This window comes from Rhinolophus ferrumequinum, chromosome 27 (genome assembly GCF_004115265.2).
Source record: "Rhinolophus ferrumequinum isolate MPI-CBG mRhiFer1 chromosome 27, mRhiFer1_v1.p, whole genome shotgun sequence".
Classification (NCBI taxonomy): Eukaryota; Metazoa; Chordata; class Mammalia; order Chiroptera; family Rhinolophidae; genus Rhinolophus; species Rhinolophus ferrumequinum.
In genome coordinates, this window is record NC_046310.1 from 24785330 (window position 1) to 24801555 (window position 16226).

The 16226-nt window shown below is 46.7% G+C and overlaps 1 protein-coding gene across 5 annotated transcripts in view; it reads left to right on the forward strand.

Annotated features, from left to right (window-relative positions):
- SIPA1L2 (signal induced proliferation associated 1 like 2) overlaps nucleotides 1–16226 on the forward strand; it is a 200769-nt gene that overhangs the window by 146399 nt on the left and 38144 nt on the right. For 4 of the 5 annotated variants that reach the window (XM_033099637.1, XM_033099641.1, XM_033099639.1 and 1 more), the window contains 4 exons: nucleotides 10234–10491; nucleotides 12194–12277; nucleotides 13937–14037; nucleotides 14419–14522. In XM_033099637.1, the coding sequence (XP_032955528.1) occupies nucleotides 10234–10491; nucleotides 12194–12277; nucleotides 13937–14037; nucleotides 14419–14522 (547 nt within the window). The remainder of the gene's footprint in view (nucleotides 1–10233; nucleotides 10492–12193; nucleotides 12278–13936; nucleotides 14038–14418; nucleotides 14523–16226) is intronic. The other variant, XM_033099640.1, reaches the window with a different exon arrangement.

The window sequence follows — 16226 nt, forward strand, 5'->3', positions numbered from 1 at the left end:
GAGCTGATGCGTCCCTCTCTGTTACTGCCCACAAGAGTAGCCATGAGCCACACGTGACTACTGCACACCAGAAATGTGGCTAGTGCAAGTGAGGAGATCGTTTTTCATTTTAATTAATTAGTTACGATTTAATTAGCCACATGTGGCCAGTGGCTGCCGTATCGGATAGCTCAGCTCTGAGCCACAATCTCCTGTCAGAGAAAACACCAGCGGTGGACCACCTGGCCCGCTAGGTCACGTGCATGGTGTTGTGAGAGTTTGTGTCTACCCATTACCTTACTGTTTGCTCCTGCCCGCCTTTCTGTGTCCTTGATTCTGTCTCTGCCCAATAGGTTTACAAAATAAAGGTTTGGGAGCTGAACTTCCCCTTGAGAGGAGCCGCTCGTCACGGGACATATCCAGGATGGGTTTCGTTGCCTTGCCAGATTCCAGCCTTTAGTCCGTTTGCCCCCAGGAAGCCCATGAGTCACAGAGTGGCACAAGTACAAGACAAAGACAAACACTATGCCACTGAAAACAAGGCTTGGAAATAACAGGAGGCAAATCCTTTAGGCCTTTGAAGCTACAATAGTGTGTCTGTGAAAGTCTTCTGAAATAAATTTTAAGCCCGTTGTGAGAAATCTTATCATATAGTAAGATTTCTTTCTTCCTTTGGTTAAAAATGTGTAAATCTTACGGTGAGAATCAAGGCTTTCATCTGTCTTTGAGGCTGACTCCTACCAGAGAATTCGACAAAAATGGTGCCATGCTCTCCCTTTGGGTAACATTCCTCTCCTGTCTTTAGCTTTGACCTACTGTTGCTCAGCAAGGCATTTTTAAAGCTTTTAGGAGAGCCGATTAATAAAAATATTAACGTTATCATTATGTTTGGTAGTTAAAACACATGATTTAAAAGAATAGAATGTCCTCAGAAATACTGACTTTTAGCTAAAACAAACAGAAACTACCATTTAAAAGTTTTGGAAGTGATTTTTTTTATCTAAGGACATGTTAACTGCCTGGTCTGTGCATAATTAATTCTTTCTTTCTGTTTAACGTGAATCCTCTTAGTGAAGCTGTTCAAGATATTTAGAGATTCTGCCTTCGTTTCCTAGGAGTCTCATTAATGCCATTCCCCGAAGATACTGATTTTTCTCTTGATTAATCTGGAATAACTGTTTTACGTGTTTTAACATGAGCCAAAAGTGGAGTTACCTATTTGCCTGATAGTAACCCTCCCAAATCGGCCTGCCTACCACCCACGTTTCTTGAAGTCTCGAGGGTTTTAAATCTAGCATGCATCATTTAAAATTCTTTCAGTTCATTTCTCCAATTTTCTATGAATATGAATTTGTCAATTTTTAAGTCCACATGTCTGTATGGGATCCGTGTTCTGCTGTGACTATCTGACCGCCCTGGTAAAGCACTGGCTGTTGTCAAGCAGCTTTGCATAAGCAGAAGTTAGCCTCGCAACTCCAGTCCTTTGCTTCAGACTGCCGGGCAAGTGTGAAACGTCATGTTACATTTCATCTGTGCTCTAAGCGTGTTCGGCCTTCTGCATTATTAGGTTTTTTTCAAAAACTGTAGAGGAATGCCTTAAAAGGGAAATGGGGAGCGCTTGGCTCATTTTAAAAATTAAAATACAAACCTTCTAAATGAAACATTGCTTAGCACCATCAGTCCTATAGCAAACTATACAGTCAGGCCTCAAGCTGAAAGTACACCTTTGATTTGTTGCATGGAAAATCAGCCCTATCTTCTTTCACAAATTGGCTCTTCATGCTTATCAGGGAAGGGGCAAAAGAGAACATTTGTTTACGTGGACGTATGTGGGAGATTTTTTTCTGTTGTCTTTAATGTAAGAGCCATAAGAACTAGCAGTTAATGAATTGCAGGATATTTCAGTCTTCATAAACATTGTGAATAATAGTGAAAATGCTTCAATTCATTTCTGTCATTTATCAGCTTGATTTTTGTTCTGCAGGGTATCAGTGAGAAATCATTCGCCTCAGAGCCCATCTGCTCCTGTCAGCAGTGGGCAAGGCCTGTCATTTCATAGGGTCCCCCCGGGTTGTGTGAGGGTCAGAAGTGTTTGCTTATGGCTCAGAAGCTGCTGGATCAAATGAAGTCTTTAGTTGGGAAAGTATTTATGCTGAATCAAAAGCTACCTCACTTTTGAAGTCCCGTCTCCTTGTCAAGCCTCAGGGTGGTGATAATGCATCCGTCCTCTTGCTTTTCCTTGTGGCCTTGCTGAGAGCGCCAAGTGGGGAGGGTCCCCTTTGGGGATGCTTATTAAGTGATCTCGTGCGGACTGGATCTGGAGTGAGTTCACACAGATTGGGAGCGAGGCGGGGAGCAGTTTGGGAATAGCTCTCTCCAGAGGGAAAGGAGGCTGAGGGGGAGAGGGCACTTCCCAAGCAGACAGTCTCTGAGCAGAGGCCGAAGAGCCTGGGAAGCCACTTGACTGAGCTGTTCCTGCGTCTGGGAAGGAGGGTGTGGCCCAGCCCCCAGCCTTCAGAAGTGACTGGATTCTATCAGTGTCATCTGAAGGAAAGCACATCAACTTAAAAGGCTGATATAAAGGAAATCACAACTCATCAGAATTATGCATGAGTTGTTATGCAGTGTGAGTGATTTAGTAAAATATGTCCAATAAAAATGGAAATGAAATTCCTTGCTGGGGTGCATCTGTTTCGTGTGATTTTTTCATACTTTGTTGACATGACATATTTTTCTACATAATGCAAAACAGTGGAAATTATCTCATGTTGTCATGAATCTAAATTGTGGTTCTCTCATTATTCTATAAAATGAAGCTTTATGTTCTTGCCTTTTGTTTTGCTGCCTGTTGCCGGACCATTCAACCCCCTGAAGTACACAGAGGGTGATGTGGAAATAGAAACAGGAAGGAGAACTCACTTTTGTCAGATTAGCAGTGTGTGTGTGTGTGTGTGTGTGTGTGTGTGTGTGTGTGTGTAGATGGTGAGTTGAAATCTGGACTAAAGTGAGATTTTAGATTAGAGTTCCAATTTATTTGTATGGATAAGAAAAATTCGTTGTATCTGGCGTTATCTTATGGGCCCTGAAAAAAATACAGAATTTACGGTTCTCAAAGTAACAGAACTATGCTCACTACTCGGAGTTCTTAATATAATGTTTCGATTACTCTGTCACTCCCTGAAGTAAGAACATTGGATTACAGAATGAACTTCAGGGAGGTGACCTTATATTTATTCATTCATTCATTCCTTCACTCTTAATGAGTTTGTACCAGAAACTGCTGGCATTTGGCACTGGGGCTATTAACTAGGTAGGGCAAACCTAGTCTTTACTTCCATGGACTCCTTTTTGTTACCTGGCATTCTGAAATACAGTAGTTTCCACTCATGTTTTTGCTGTTTAAACAGTTTTCTCAAACTATAGCAAGAATGTAGGACTTGATAACAAGTATCTCAGCACAGAAAACACCCTCACCCTCTCCGGTCAATAATCTATATTTTAGTGACCACGCTGTTTTGCAGTTTGGAATGTTGTAATGTTCCTCACACTGTGACAAGAATGCAAATGGTGACAGTAACACATGAGCTTTGTGTTAGGCAAATAACTGTCTGGCGCCTGACAAGTTACACCATGCCGTGATAATGGACAGCCAATGGATATTCTCCCTGATGGAAATATTTCCATGAAAAATCAGGCATCAAAGAGCTATTGAGAATCTTCTGTGTCTAACTTTGAAGCATATAATGCAATAAAATGTTATTCTTTGCCTCAAGCTTTGTAAGCAAAAAAAGGAAGTGGTTGGCTTCATGAAGAACTGTCTGAGGCCTATTTTAAATTGAGTGCTGTGCTAGGTACTGGCTGTACCGTGGGCGGAAACAGCCCTCCCCTGCGTTTGGTGAGCAAGGAGAGGCCTGGAAGCAGGTGCACTTCAGGTCCTCGCTTCCTGTTGAATCCAGCACACACTTTTCAAGTCCTTATTCAAAGGGTCTGCTCAGGTGGGTTTATGCTCTGATGTCTCTGTTTCCATCTATAATCTAAGTGTCTCTCTATTTCTGCAAAATAAAGGATGTTTGGAGAAAAGTGAGTTAGTATTTCATTTAGTGCCTATTTTGCATATGACACTGTCCTAACCTTTACAGTAAGTTGTACTGTTGGAGAAGCTTCCCTGTTGGAAGCTTTTAATTTTTTTATGCAACAAAAATAGAGTTTGTGATTCAAGTAAATGAGCATCACTTAACCCTGTCACCTTGTTGGATGATTCAGAAAGAGTCTTTAGCTACTAGCATGACAGAGTTAAAATGATTAAAATATCAGTGATTGATTCAATCCCTGGGCTATAAAGGATTCTTTTACAAAGTGCATAATATAAAAGAAGCAGCAGTTGGTTTGAGGGGATGTATCGCCTTTGTATGCGAAGACTTGTATAGCTCCTAGTGGAAAATACAACAGGTGTGGGCCACGTTAACTGTTCTTTGACAGTCGTCAAAGGAGGCAGCCAAGTGTTGAGGAAAGAGCACTGAGCTAGGAGTGTGGCCTTGTCCTGGGGTGGCTGTATCACCCTTCCCAGCTCTGTGAGCCTTCTCCTGAAGAGTGGGCATGTCCCTTGTACGACCTGAGATGGTTCTGGGAAATCGCAGTGGTGTACTGTGCGGGGAGGATGGTCAAGTGCCAGCAAGGATCTGGGTTGCCGTATGTTGTAAGGCTTTTCCTTAGGTCACGGGGTTTAGTTCAAGGTTCTTTCTCCACGATGCAGCCAAGTAAAGGAAAACCAGCAGGCAGTCTCCAAGGACAGTAAATGCAAGTTGTGATACGTGATTAAGGTATGGCTGTGCGGCCCAGTCCAGTCCAGCTAATTTGATCAAATGCCTTTTTTTAAAGAATATGCCTTGTTCCTTTAACTTTCTCAGTCCTCTAGGGTTTTGGTTTTGACTCGCCACTCTTCCAAAGAAACATCGCTGTTTATTATCCCCAAGGACCCTCCCCACTTCGTAGTTTGGAAGCAGTGTAAAGTCTTACCCCACCTTTATATAAGATGGAAAGAACAAAGTAGCGGGATGATGACATATTGTTCTATAGGTGAAGAGACACAAAGGGAATTCTCCAGCTCTAAAATTTTCTGCAGCTCTGATAGTTATTATACATAAAGTTAAGCCTTACAGTTCCATAGTTCTATAAATACTGTGTATTATCTAGAAAGAACTTTTGTGAAAGTTTATGTGACTTTCGCTGTTTAATACTGGTCTCTATTTTATAGAAGCAGAAAACAATATTATCTCTTTGCAACTAACTTTCCTGTGAAGCTGTCCCTTCAGTAAGCTTTCGTATTTCACATAATTTAGTCTGGAAATACTCTGTGCTGATCCTATTCCACTAGCACGAGGAGAAACCTGGGTCCAAAGCGATTGTCCCAGTTCTGAGCTACACCTTGGCAGGCCTGGGTTTTGAGCCCAGGCCCACACTCTGTCATTCATGGCGACAATCTGACTGCTATAGAGTCCTGCAGGGGAGGAAGGAATGGAGACGACTGCAGCTTGGCTGAGCGGGAACAGGGACGGGCCTGGTGGCTGCCACAGAGGGTGAAGTGGTGTGCGTTCAGGTCCCCGAATTGTTGGTGTAAGTGGAAGTTTCTTCCAGGAAACTCGAGGTGTCCTGGAAGGGAATGGGCGTCTGGGTAGATGCCGCTTTCTGGCAGCTCTTGCTGGGTGTCTCTGAAGTGAAGGGTACATAGGTACAGTGCTTGGCTGTGACTGGCTGCCTGTCAGCTGGGGGCCAGAGTGGACCCCACTGCTGTGCAGGCCACGCCTGGAAGCCGGAAGTGGTAGCAGCTTGGGACTAGAAATCTGCTAGTGGAAACCCTGCGTTAGGAGCAGGAGGCAGGGCAGAGCGCTGAGCGGTGTGTGTATAAGTTACTGAGTGTCCCTTGTACAGGAAGAAGCCGTCCCAGGCAGGCCACAGTGCTAAGTGCAGAAGGAAAAGCAGAATAAAGTAGTAAAACGTAAGAGCCTCTGAGGGCTCCGGCTAGTGGGACTCCTGATTTTTACAGTTCTGTAGTGTGGCATGTTTAACACGCATCTTCTATGACCTTCCAGGAGATGTTACTAAGAGAGAGTAGACTCAGAAAAGTTTCTGGCTAGACGAGCAGTGGTAAAAATTGTGTTTATTTTTAACCCTGAAGCTGAGTTTTTATTGATCTCTACCTAGCCTGCTAATGAGAAGCATGAATAGGCACATGGTCATTTGTTACAGAGCAAAGAGGAACTTGATACACTTCCACGTCCATGACCCCGCTTATCTCAGGTCTCTGAATGTCTCCTTCTGGCCAGCAGTCTGGAAAATGTGCCAGGAATTAGAGGTGTACTTCACATGCCTTGACTTGATTTGGCAGGTCGAAAGGAAGCCAAGGGCGTTGATCGTGAGAACTGAATTTGTACACTAACACAGGAAAGGAAAAGACTTCAGTCTTTTCTTCAAAAATCTTTCATTCACACCCAGGATGAGCAGCTTTTCAATAGAAAACCCGTGGAAACATTTTCGGAAGCGACTTTTCATGCTGGGTCCTTTTGCATTCACTCAGTTTGGGTTTAGTTGGCCTTTACTTCTTGGCGAGAAATATTTGCCAGATGCCCCTTCAAAGCACAGCGGTTTTGATGCCCCCAGTGAGCTGGGATCTGTCACCTTGTGTCCTGTGCTGGAACTACCCAAGGTGGAGAGAGGCGTGCGTGCAAGTTGTGTGCACATGCGTGCCGGGGGCCGTGACAGCATGAGGACCTCTGCAGGCTGGTCTGTAATTCTTATTTTACACCTCATTTCCCTAAAAGGGGTTGAATTTTCTATATGCATCCTTCAAGAAATTTCTCATACATATGGAGCAGAAGTAAGGTTGACCAGGTGTGACAATATGTTATCATTAGTCGCATTTATATGATGTCTTAGTCACAGAAATCAAAAAGCAAATATCCATCCAGTTTACAAGCATTTGCTATAAAAGTGTTATGTCATAACAAAATTAATTTTGATTTTAAAATAAAGCCATTCTTTTTAAGAGCAGCTGATTTTTATTAGGGCAGAAGAATGCCAATTTTTAGAATTAAAATGTCATTTACATATGACTTTGTGCAAGAGGCTGGAAATGAAATAACCCCCCAATTCTGTCCTCAGCCTAATGCGTTTCACAAGTTCTTGTCACACTCCTTCAAATATTAGTCATGATTATGCATTTACACGGCATTTTCCTCCCAAGATTCAAGCTGAATTACAGCATCTTATTAAAGACTACAATTTCTGAGCATAAATTTAACACAGAGCACAACTCAGCCATCTGCCTTCTCTTTCATTATTCTTCCTTTGAAAACAAACCCAATAAACCTGAAACCCAAACAAGCACTGGAAATGCAAGTTGCCCTTTGGGCCACAAGATTCAAGGTTCACGTTCCTTTCCTTCAAAACATTGACTCCGGGACCTTGAGCCTTGGTGGGTCCCATGATAAACTCCCGGACCTGCTGTGTTCCGGCAGCTGCGGCCTCGGACCCATCAGAACCCAGGAGTCACCTGCACATTTAGAACGTCAGTCAGGGTGGAAGACAAGAGAAGGTTTTCTTGATGTTTTGATATTTACTGTAATATCCCACTTTTATGATTTCTAATCAGATTGTTGGCCATATGGATCAATCAATAGTGGTATCTAGTTCAATAGAAAAACCCGTGGAAACAATATAAGTCCATGAGTAAAAACTATAGAGCCTCAGCATTTCATAAAATAGTAATAATAATAATGCAATTCAATGTAAATCTGGACTTCCTAAATTTGGCCAATAATTTAATACATTCAGTAAATCCAGAGTAATTTAAACTTGCCTGCTAACAGATGAATTTCGCTTTGGTGAAGGAGCGTTAGAAGATACAAAGTAAAGTTTACTATTACACAGATAATCACTGCCTCTTTCTCCGTAAGCACACACGTGTCTCTAGCTTGGTTTGTGCCGCCCACCCCCCTTCTATTCTCCTGGGGTAGCGCCAGCATCCCTCTGGCCTCCTAAGCCCCAAAGCAGGACGTTGGTTTTTTATTTCTGCCCCTCTCCATCCCAGGCCCCCAGTACTGTTGATCCGACAGGTCATCCAAGGATGCAGCTGTTGTGCATCCCACCCCTCTGCGTGGCCCCTGCCCCCACCCCACCTATTCACCGCCCCCCGCCCCGAAAGCCAGGGGTCTCTGATTTTACCCAGGAGTCCGAGTTCCGATATCACGTATCTCGATAGAGACTTTTCATTCATTGACTGCGCACATTGTACTGTGGACCTTTTAATCTGGTTTTACATATCTTTCAGTTCTGGAAAGTGTCTTGTATTATTTCTCTATAATTTTCTCCCCACCTTTTCCTCTCTCTTGTCTTTCTGGTACCTCCATGCGGTGGACGTTGTTGACACAGTCAACGTATGAGACACCTGACAGCGATGTATCTGTCAGTTAACCACAAGCAACATACCGGATCCTACTCCATCATCATTAGACCAGGTCACTATAAACCAAGGAGAGACTGCTGCCTGCATATTCACGTCCCAAAGGCAGGCTGAGTGACCCTGCAGTCCAGCCCCTCCCCTGCCCCTGGGCCCGTGCCCCCCAGGGCACCTCTGTGCAGCACGTACCTTTTTAGAAACATTGCACCGTGGTTTGCTCGCCTTGGCGCTCTTCAGTAGAGTCCACAATCTTGTGGAGAAGCGGGGTTTGAGCCAAGACTTGGGCCCAACGGGGAAATGTGATCACCAGGAGGGGACACTGGGGACCAGAGGCGGGCCGGATTATTGAGAAAGGAGTTCCTCTATAGCAGGCTGTCCAGTAGCAGTATTTACTTTGAATTTTCTGGTAGCCATATTAAAAATGTTTTTAAAATGGTAAAATTCTTTTTAATCATATATTTTGTTCAATTTAATACCTCCAAAATATTATCATTTCAGCATCCAATAAATGTTAAAAATTATTAGTGAGATAGTTCACATTAGTTTTATGCATTAGGCCTCCGGAATAGAGTGTATTTTGCACTTAACAGTGATGAGTTTACAAGTTAAATTTTCATCCAAATTACTTGCTGTATTTGGATTGCATCAAGCTCAATAGGTTCCCATACCCAAGTTATTTCAAACATGTTTAAAGAGATGAATCGCGTATCAGTTTTTAGATTTAAGTTATAATTAAACCACTTGGAGCCCACTCGGGCCCTCAGGAGCCCCGCGTGGCGGGCGGGCGGCTGCCGTTTTGGCAGAGCAACTGTGAAGGACGCGTGAGAAGTGCCCTTGGTGTCGGAGTCAGGCAGAGGCCCACGGGGTCTCCTTACAGCCAGTCACAGACACTGGCGTTTCCAGGAAGAGAAACCTTGCGGGATTTATCATGAGGGGGCGACAGACCCCCCCACCATTTCCAACGCTCCGGTTAAAGTCGATTTTACAGGGCTTCAGACATGGACAGGTCCCCTGGTCACTGAGTGCACTTCACCAAAGGCTTCCGGGAGGAATAACGCTTCAGGACAAAGGGACGTTTCCGTCTTTTTTAATAAGTTCTTGTTTACCACTTTGTTGAATATAATGGATATACAATAAATAGCACGTGTGCAACACACACAGTTTAGTTTTGTCACTTGTATGAAACAGTCACCACAAACAAGGAAACAGACATTGCCTTCATCCCTAAAAGTGACTAGCGTAAGTTTGGGGTGTCTCATTTCTCGGGTCCTTAGGCAGGACTGTGGTGACCAGGAGACCAGTCTGGCTCTGCTGGGTCACTTTGAGCAAGGCATTTGCTATCTCTGGGCTTTCCATCCCAGCTCCTGTGGACAGGAGCCATGACCCCCAGAAGCGTATTTAAATTACTGAACAACCTGTGGGGTCCTGGCAGCCTCTGGTGTGCCAGGTGGTAATCCTTGTAGTTCCTTCTCGGGGGGCTGTGGACAGCAGCCCCTTGCTCGCTGTCTTCCAGCATTTGAATAACCTGCAGCCACGTCAGCAGGTCCCCCACGTCTGCACCTGCATGGATGGTGCCCAGTAGCCAGGCTAAAGGCACAAAAAGGCTTTTTAATTCCTCAACTCAGTGACTGGTGGCAGGAGAGGAAGTGAAAAGTCACATGGCATTTTAATACAGGCGACAGGCTTCTTAGAGGGGCTGGCCCTGCCTCGGGTCTCTGAGCCCTGGTGGGCCCACGCGGCCACGAGTAAGGGCGCGCATGGCTCTGAGCCTCCTCTCACAGGCTCTTCTTGCTCCACAGGGGGTGTTCGGAGCTCTGCCGGATCCCCATGGTGGAGTACAAACTGGACAGCGAAGGCACCCCCTGCGAGTACAAAACCCCCTTCCGGAGGGACACCACGTGGCACCGGGTGCCCACCCCTGCCCTGCAGCCCTTGTCCAGGGCCTCCCCCGTGCCCGGCACGCCCGACCGGCTGCAGTGCCAGCAGCTGCTCCAGCAGGCCCAGGCCGCCATCCCTCGCAGCACCTCCTTTGACCGCAAGCTGCCCGACGGCACCAGGTAAAGCTGGACGGCCCGTGCCAAACGGGCTAGGGCGTCAGACTGTGGGGAGGGACTGTTCATCTGGCCTCATCGTTTCTGAGGTAACGTGTTCTGAACAAGTTGGCAGGCAGGGCTGGGGCAGGCCGCAGACACGGGCTGGGGTCCGTGCTGCTCTCCAGCCAGCGCCAGTGCTGGTACAATGCGGGTCCCTGGCACAGACCCTGCCCACCAGGGCCCCGCTTTCCCTTCCCCGTCAGCCCCTGTCAGCTCCCCCTCTAAGCCATGGTGGGAAAGACACCCGAGAAAGTATAGTGCGGGAGCCTCTAGAGAGTGTGAATAGCTTTGCGTGTAAGTAACACAAACCTGCAAAGTCACGGATTACATTGCATCGTTCTCAGGTAGGTGGTATTTTAAGAGGCCCCCCAGATCATTAGCACTTCCTGGATTTTCTCTCTCATTGTAAGCAAAGTAAATTGAGTTTAAAATTAGTTTTTCAGTGAGAAAATGCACTTGTTTCAGTTATACCCAGTAGCGTTAGAAGCTGGTGAGCGTTTGTAGATGCACAATTTGTTCTGAGTGAACAAAACAGTAACCTGGTTTTGTTGTTGTTAATTCCCACTGCCTTCCTCTCAGCTCACACGTAAGTTACGGGCCGTGGGGACACTGAGTTTCCTCAGAACGGCTTGTCGGGCGCCGGTCCAGGGGGTGTTGTAAGCACGGGTGCTGAGCCAGGCTGCTCGCGTGATGGATTGTTACCCTGGGCCTGTCACTCGTCCTCTCCCAGCCTCCAGTTTCCTCCTCTGAAGAGTAAACTTTAATAACAGAGGCCACCCTGGGGCCTTATGAGGACCGAATCAATCAGCTGCACAGAACTCTCCTTGGCACACAGTGAGCCTGTATAAGTATCAATAATAATTAGCTGATAAGTAAAAACATGTGGTCTTCCTCTGCTTTCTGCCATCATTCTTCCCAGAGTCAGTGCAGGGATGGTGTTATTTTAACTGGACATTAAATCGGCTTGGCCCTGGGTCTCCTTACTCCAAGGAGAATTTATCAACCCCTCATATTCAAAGAAAACACAGGTAGCCCAGATGAAAAGGGCGGCATCTGCAGAACCTCCCTTAATAAAGTAGAATTTCGCCAATGATAGGGAAAACCAGGCGGGTTCCAGTAGCAAATGGACAGCCAGCAAGCACACATCTCCCTCACGTGAGCTGTCCTGCGTGCCACTCATCTGTGTGTGTCTGAAGTAAACGGGATTGCGTCCAAGACATGTGGGAAGAGAAATGCTTTCGCCAAACGTAGTGTTTCTCTCGGCGTAGGTTTTAAATATAGAACCACCCTTGCCTTGCATTAAGTTTCATAGACAAGTAGTAACGATGTTCGATGTTTTCATAAGTCTGTTCTTGGGGGTCGATGGCTGTTCTTCCTCATGTCACTGAAGCACGATCCGCGTTGAGTCTGTGATGCGAAGGCTGGTTCCTGCCACATCCTTCCAGCGATGAAGTGCCAGCCGTAAGCCACCTGATACCTCCCGGCATCACCAAGTCTCAGTTTATTTGGCCACGATTTATTCTGTTACACGTGGCAATGTATAGTTCTTCCTTTTCTTTGTCATTGTAAAAATGAATTCATTAGTAAATCAGAACAAGCCAGGCCAGGATGCTGACACTCCTCAGATACCTCAGTGCCATGCTAACGGTTCTGCTCACTGTTTCAGAAGTTCGCCCAGCAACCAGTCGTCGTCCAGCGACCCCGGGCCCGGCGGGAGCGGACCCTGGAGACCGCCAGTGGGATGCGACGGGTACGCTCACGTCACCTTTCAGCTGGCCCCGGGAGGGACTGTTTCAGGGGCTTGTTCAGAAGCCCTTATTGCGCCTGCCACGCACGGAGCCATTGGGGGGTGATGAGTCACTGATGAGTCACCGTCCTGGCCAGAAAGGGCATCGTTCCTGCCAGGTCCTGCTACCTTGTCTGTATTCCCAGCTTGTCTGTTTTTTCTTTGTAATCGGGAGAGTCTTTCTGAACATGTGAAAATTAAGGATTTGGGGCTCTTGGGAGTTCCCCCTCACTTAAATTGCTGACGAGGGATAAATTCACCGCCTCTCGTGGAAGTGCTTTTTCTCTGAAACACAGCCCAGAGTCAGTCAGGTTTAGCGTTTGACATGTCTTTTCCTGCCTCCCAGTAAGAGGACAGCAGAAGCCTGCCTCCCACATGGGCTGAGGCTCGTCCCTTGTAGTGTGTGTGTGCCTGATGTCCAGGTGCCAGCAGGTCAGGGGGAGCCCAGGGACGCTCAGAACCATGGAGATGCTGAATTGACCCATGAACAAAAGGGAAACAGGCACACACCTCCAGGAAGAAAAGAGAAGGAGCTGCGGTCACATGCGCCTGACAGCAGTGTTTCTGTGTGTTGCTGTGTCACCTCTGCCATGCTGGGTGATGGATATAGCCTAGAGAGGGGCTAGGTGGGACAGGATGCTTCCACCTGGGAACAGAAGCTTCCTGTTACTGACCAGAAGCATTTTCCTGGAGCCCTTTTCCTTCCGATTTAGGCTTAGAAGTAGATACTAGCAGCCTGAGTTATATGTGTCCCCACCTTAGATAATAGGTCGGGTTCTTAGAGAGATTTTCCCCTGGAGTTGCATTGCAAAAGTGGAATTTATCAGCAGGAAACCATTTCGGACTTTTTCTGCAAACCAGGATTGGGTTTTCTGCAAACCAAATATCTTGGGTTCTGTAAACAAGGACCACTTTGGGACATGAGTACATTCTCTGAGATTTATTTCTTTGGTAAGAGTATATTGTCGGGCGGCCAGTTAGCTCAGTTGGTTAGAGCGTGGTGGTCTTAACAACAAGGTTGCTGGTTCAATCCCCACATGGGCCACTGTGAGCTGCGCCCTCCACAACTAGACTGAAACAATTACTTGACTTGGAGCTGATGGGTCCTGGAAAAACACACTTAAATAAATAAAAAAGTTTAAAAAAAAGAAAAGAGTATATTGTCATATTTTCATAACACAAAGTCCACCTAGATTAGTCTAGATCCAATCAATCTTATTTTCTTTTCCTTAAAAATTTTAATATAAAGAAGTATCAGTGGCATGTGTTCTGGGCCCAAGAGAAAAAAGAAAACAAAAACAGTGAGCTCCTCCTCAGCTTGTCAGGGACAAGGGGCCTGTCCCTGGGCCGTCCTTTACCATCCTGGGGGCAGTGGCCCTTCTTTATCTGTAAATGGCCATCATCCAAGTGCCTCAATGACTCAGGTGGGAAGCTAGAGTCCCCTGTTCCAGCTGCGGGAAGCTTCCATGACAGGGCTGCTCCACAGGCCCTGTGCTTCTGTCGGCCAGAGCACAGCTTCTGATGAGGGCTCTCCCTCCGGTCGCTTTTGTCGGAGCCCGCACTCGGGACGTGCTGGCGGGAGGTCATAGGGACAAGGCTGTGCTCAGCTCTGTGTCTTTCTAGGTGCCAGTCTCCCTTGCTGCTCGAGCACCAGGGCCCCGGCCCTTTGGAATGTGAAGGAGCCAGGGAGCGGGAGGACACCATGGAAGGAAGCAGACACCCCGGTAATGAGGAGCCCCACGGGTAACCCACCCTCCCTCCATGCCCCTTTCCTCCTGCTCCATCTCCTCTCCCGTCACTCGTTTATTCATTCGTTCATTCAACGCACGTTTGGTGAACGCATGTTTCGTGCAACATGCTGCTGTGTCACCGCATCCCCCTGTGTCATGGGGACGTGGTCCTGGTTGGTGTTGGTGCTTGTGGAAATAGAACTGCCGTCATGGTGGGTGTTCTGCCTACTCTCATGGCATATCCACCGGCGAGACCAGAAAGTCCTAGGACCACAGTCCTGTTTGTTTTCACCAGACAATTTGTTGGGCTCCTGTGTTTCTTTGTTCTTTTGTTAACACTAGAAATTAGTCAACTCTTTTCTTTTTATGTGACAGAAACCAAATGGCACGGACCACCCTCCAAAGTCCTGAGTTCCTATAAAGAAAGAGCCCTGCAGAAAGATGGAAGTTGCAAAGACTCCCCCAGTAAGCTTTCTCATGTAAGTCCTTTCTCCATAAACGGCCATATAGCCGTTTTGATGCTCTCAGCACACAGCATCCATTAGCCTCATGGCATGTCCTCTACCTCCCAGGTCTCTTAGAGGTCAGATAAAAAAGAAATAAAAAAATAAAAAGTTAAGAATTTTTTTTCTCTCCTTGATTTGTAAAGAACCTCAAGGAAAGGTCACACAAGAAATTACTGGCAAAGCCACGAGTGCATGCTCAGCCTGTGGAGCGTTGATAATCCAGCCTAATAGTTACTAAAGCATACCCCTGTTTTGACCTGTCAAGTGTCTCTGCATGGTGGTCGCAGCACAGCCGCGGAAACAGCGGTGTGTGTGCTCGGAGCCCTGCCCAGCTCTGGCCGGTAAAGGCGTTCAGCGTAGATGGTCGCACTAATAGGCCAGCGCGTGGTGTTGGAACAACACGGAGGCCTTCTGGTTACTCCTCGCAGCAACTCCAAAGGGCGGGCCTTACAGGCCTGCCGCTCGATGAAACAGGAGTGTCAGGTCAACGTGAAAGCGTGGATTATCAAGGCCTTGTTGCCAAACGAGGCCACATTTCCAAATAGCTATTTTTTAAAATTCACAGGTGAAGAAATTTTACGAGCTCCTGCCTTGAGTTGTCTTTCCTCTTCCATCAGGTGTCCCTGGCGAGCTCTGCAGCTGAGTGTCAGGGACACATGGCGTGTGCCTGATGCCTGGAGGCAGGTTGACAGCATTCGCTGAATCCCACCTTTCCAAACCTCTGGCAGTGGGTTAAGCAAAGGGCAGCGGGGTGGGAGTTGACTTGGGAATATCAGTGTTTGACAGACAGGTCGAGGGGATTTGCTTAAGGATCTGGTAGCACTGAATGAAAGAAGAAAAGGCCCAATGGCCATAAAAGATCGGGGCATGGCTTGTTCTCAGGATTTGCTGATATTTCAGGTTTTGTGAGTGTCCCCAGGCTGTGAAGACAGTTGGACGGGGACACCTATTCTGTTCTCTTTGCTTCTTATCTCACGGGGACCCCAGAGCACTCCTCTTCACTCTGCAGAGCCCCATCTCGTTAGCCCCCAGGCACTCCCGGGAGCTTGCTCATGCCTCCGGGGAGCTTTGTGGCTGCAGAGTCTGTCACATAGATGATGTCATTGGGCCATGCGTTAATCATATGAGCTCAGTAAGGTCAGCACAGAGGGGTGCTAAGGGTCGGCCAAGGTCCTTCCACTGTGATTTAAATCTGGTCTTCTGCCCCAAACCCAGGGCTGGCACAATAATTTGTCATAGAAGCAGTTTTTTGAGAAAAGGTTGCTTTCCCAGTTTATCATTGTTGGTTGTTTTCTGGATAGTGACACCGTGGCGATACATTTGTGCTTCATGCGCAAGTAACTGAACGAAAACTTGAAAAGATACCATGTAACTTAACAATGAATTATAGGAGGAATTAGCAGTCAGGGACTTCAGCATAAAAGCAGGATTTTTTTTTAAAGTAAATTCGATCGTTGGCTCTCATTGAAGAGTGAGTACAACGGGATCAGGTGCGCTCGTCCATGCTGCCGTCTGGTGAGTGTACAAGAGCACTCTGTCTGAACAGTGTACATACCTTCATTAAATATACTTCACTCCTAAAAATGCTGGGAAGTGGGCTCACTCAGGGCTGTGCAGACCTTCAGTCTGTAAAGAACAAGTATCTGCGAAGCGCAGGAAAGCGGCATGTGCTAGAGC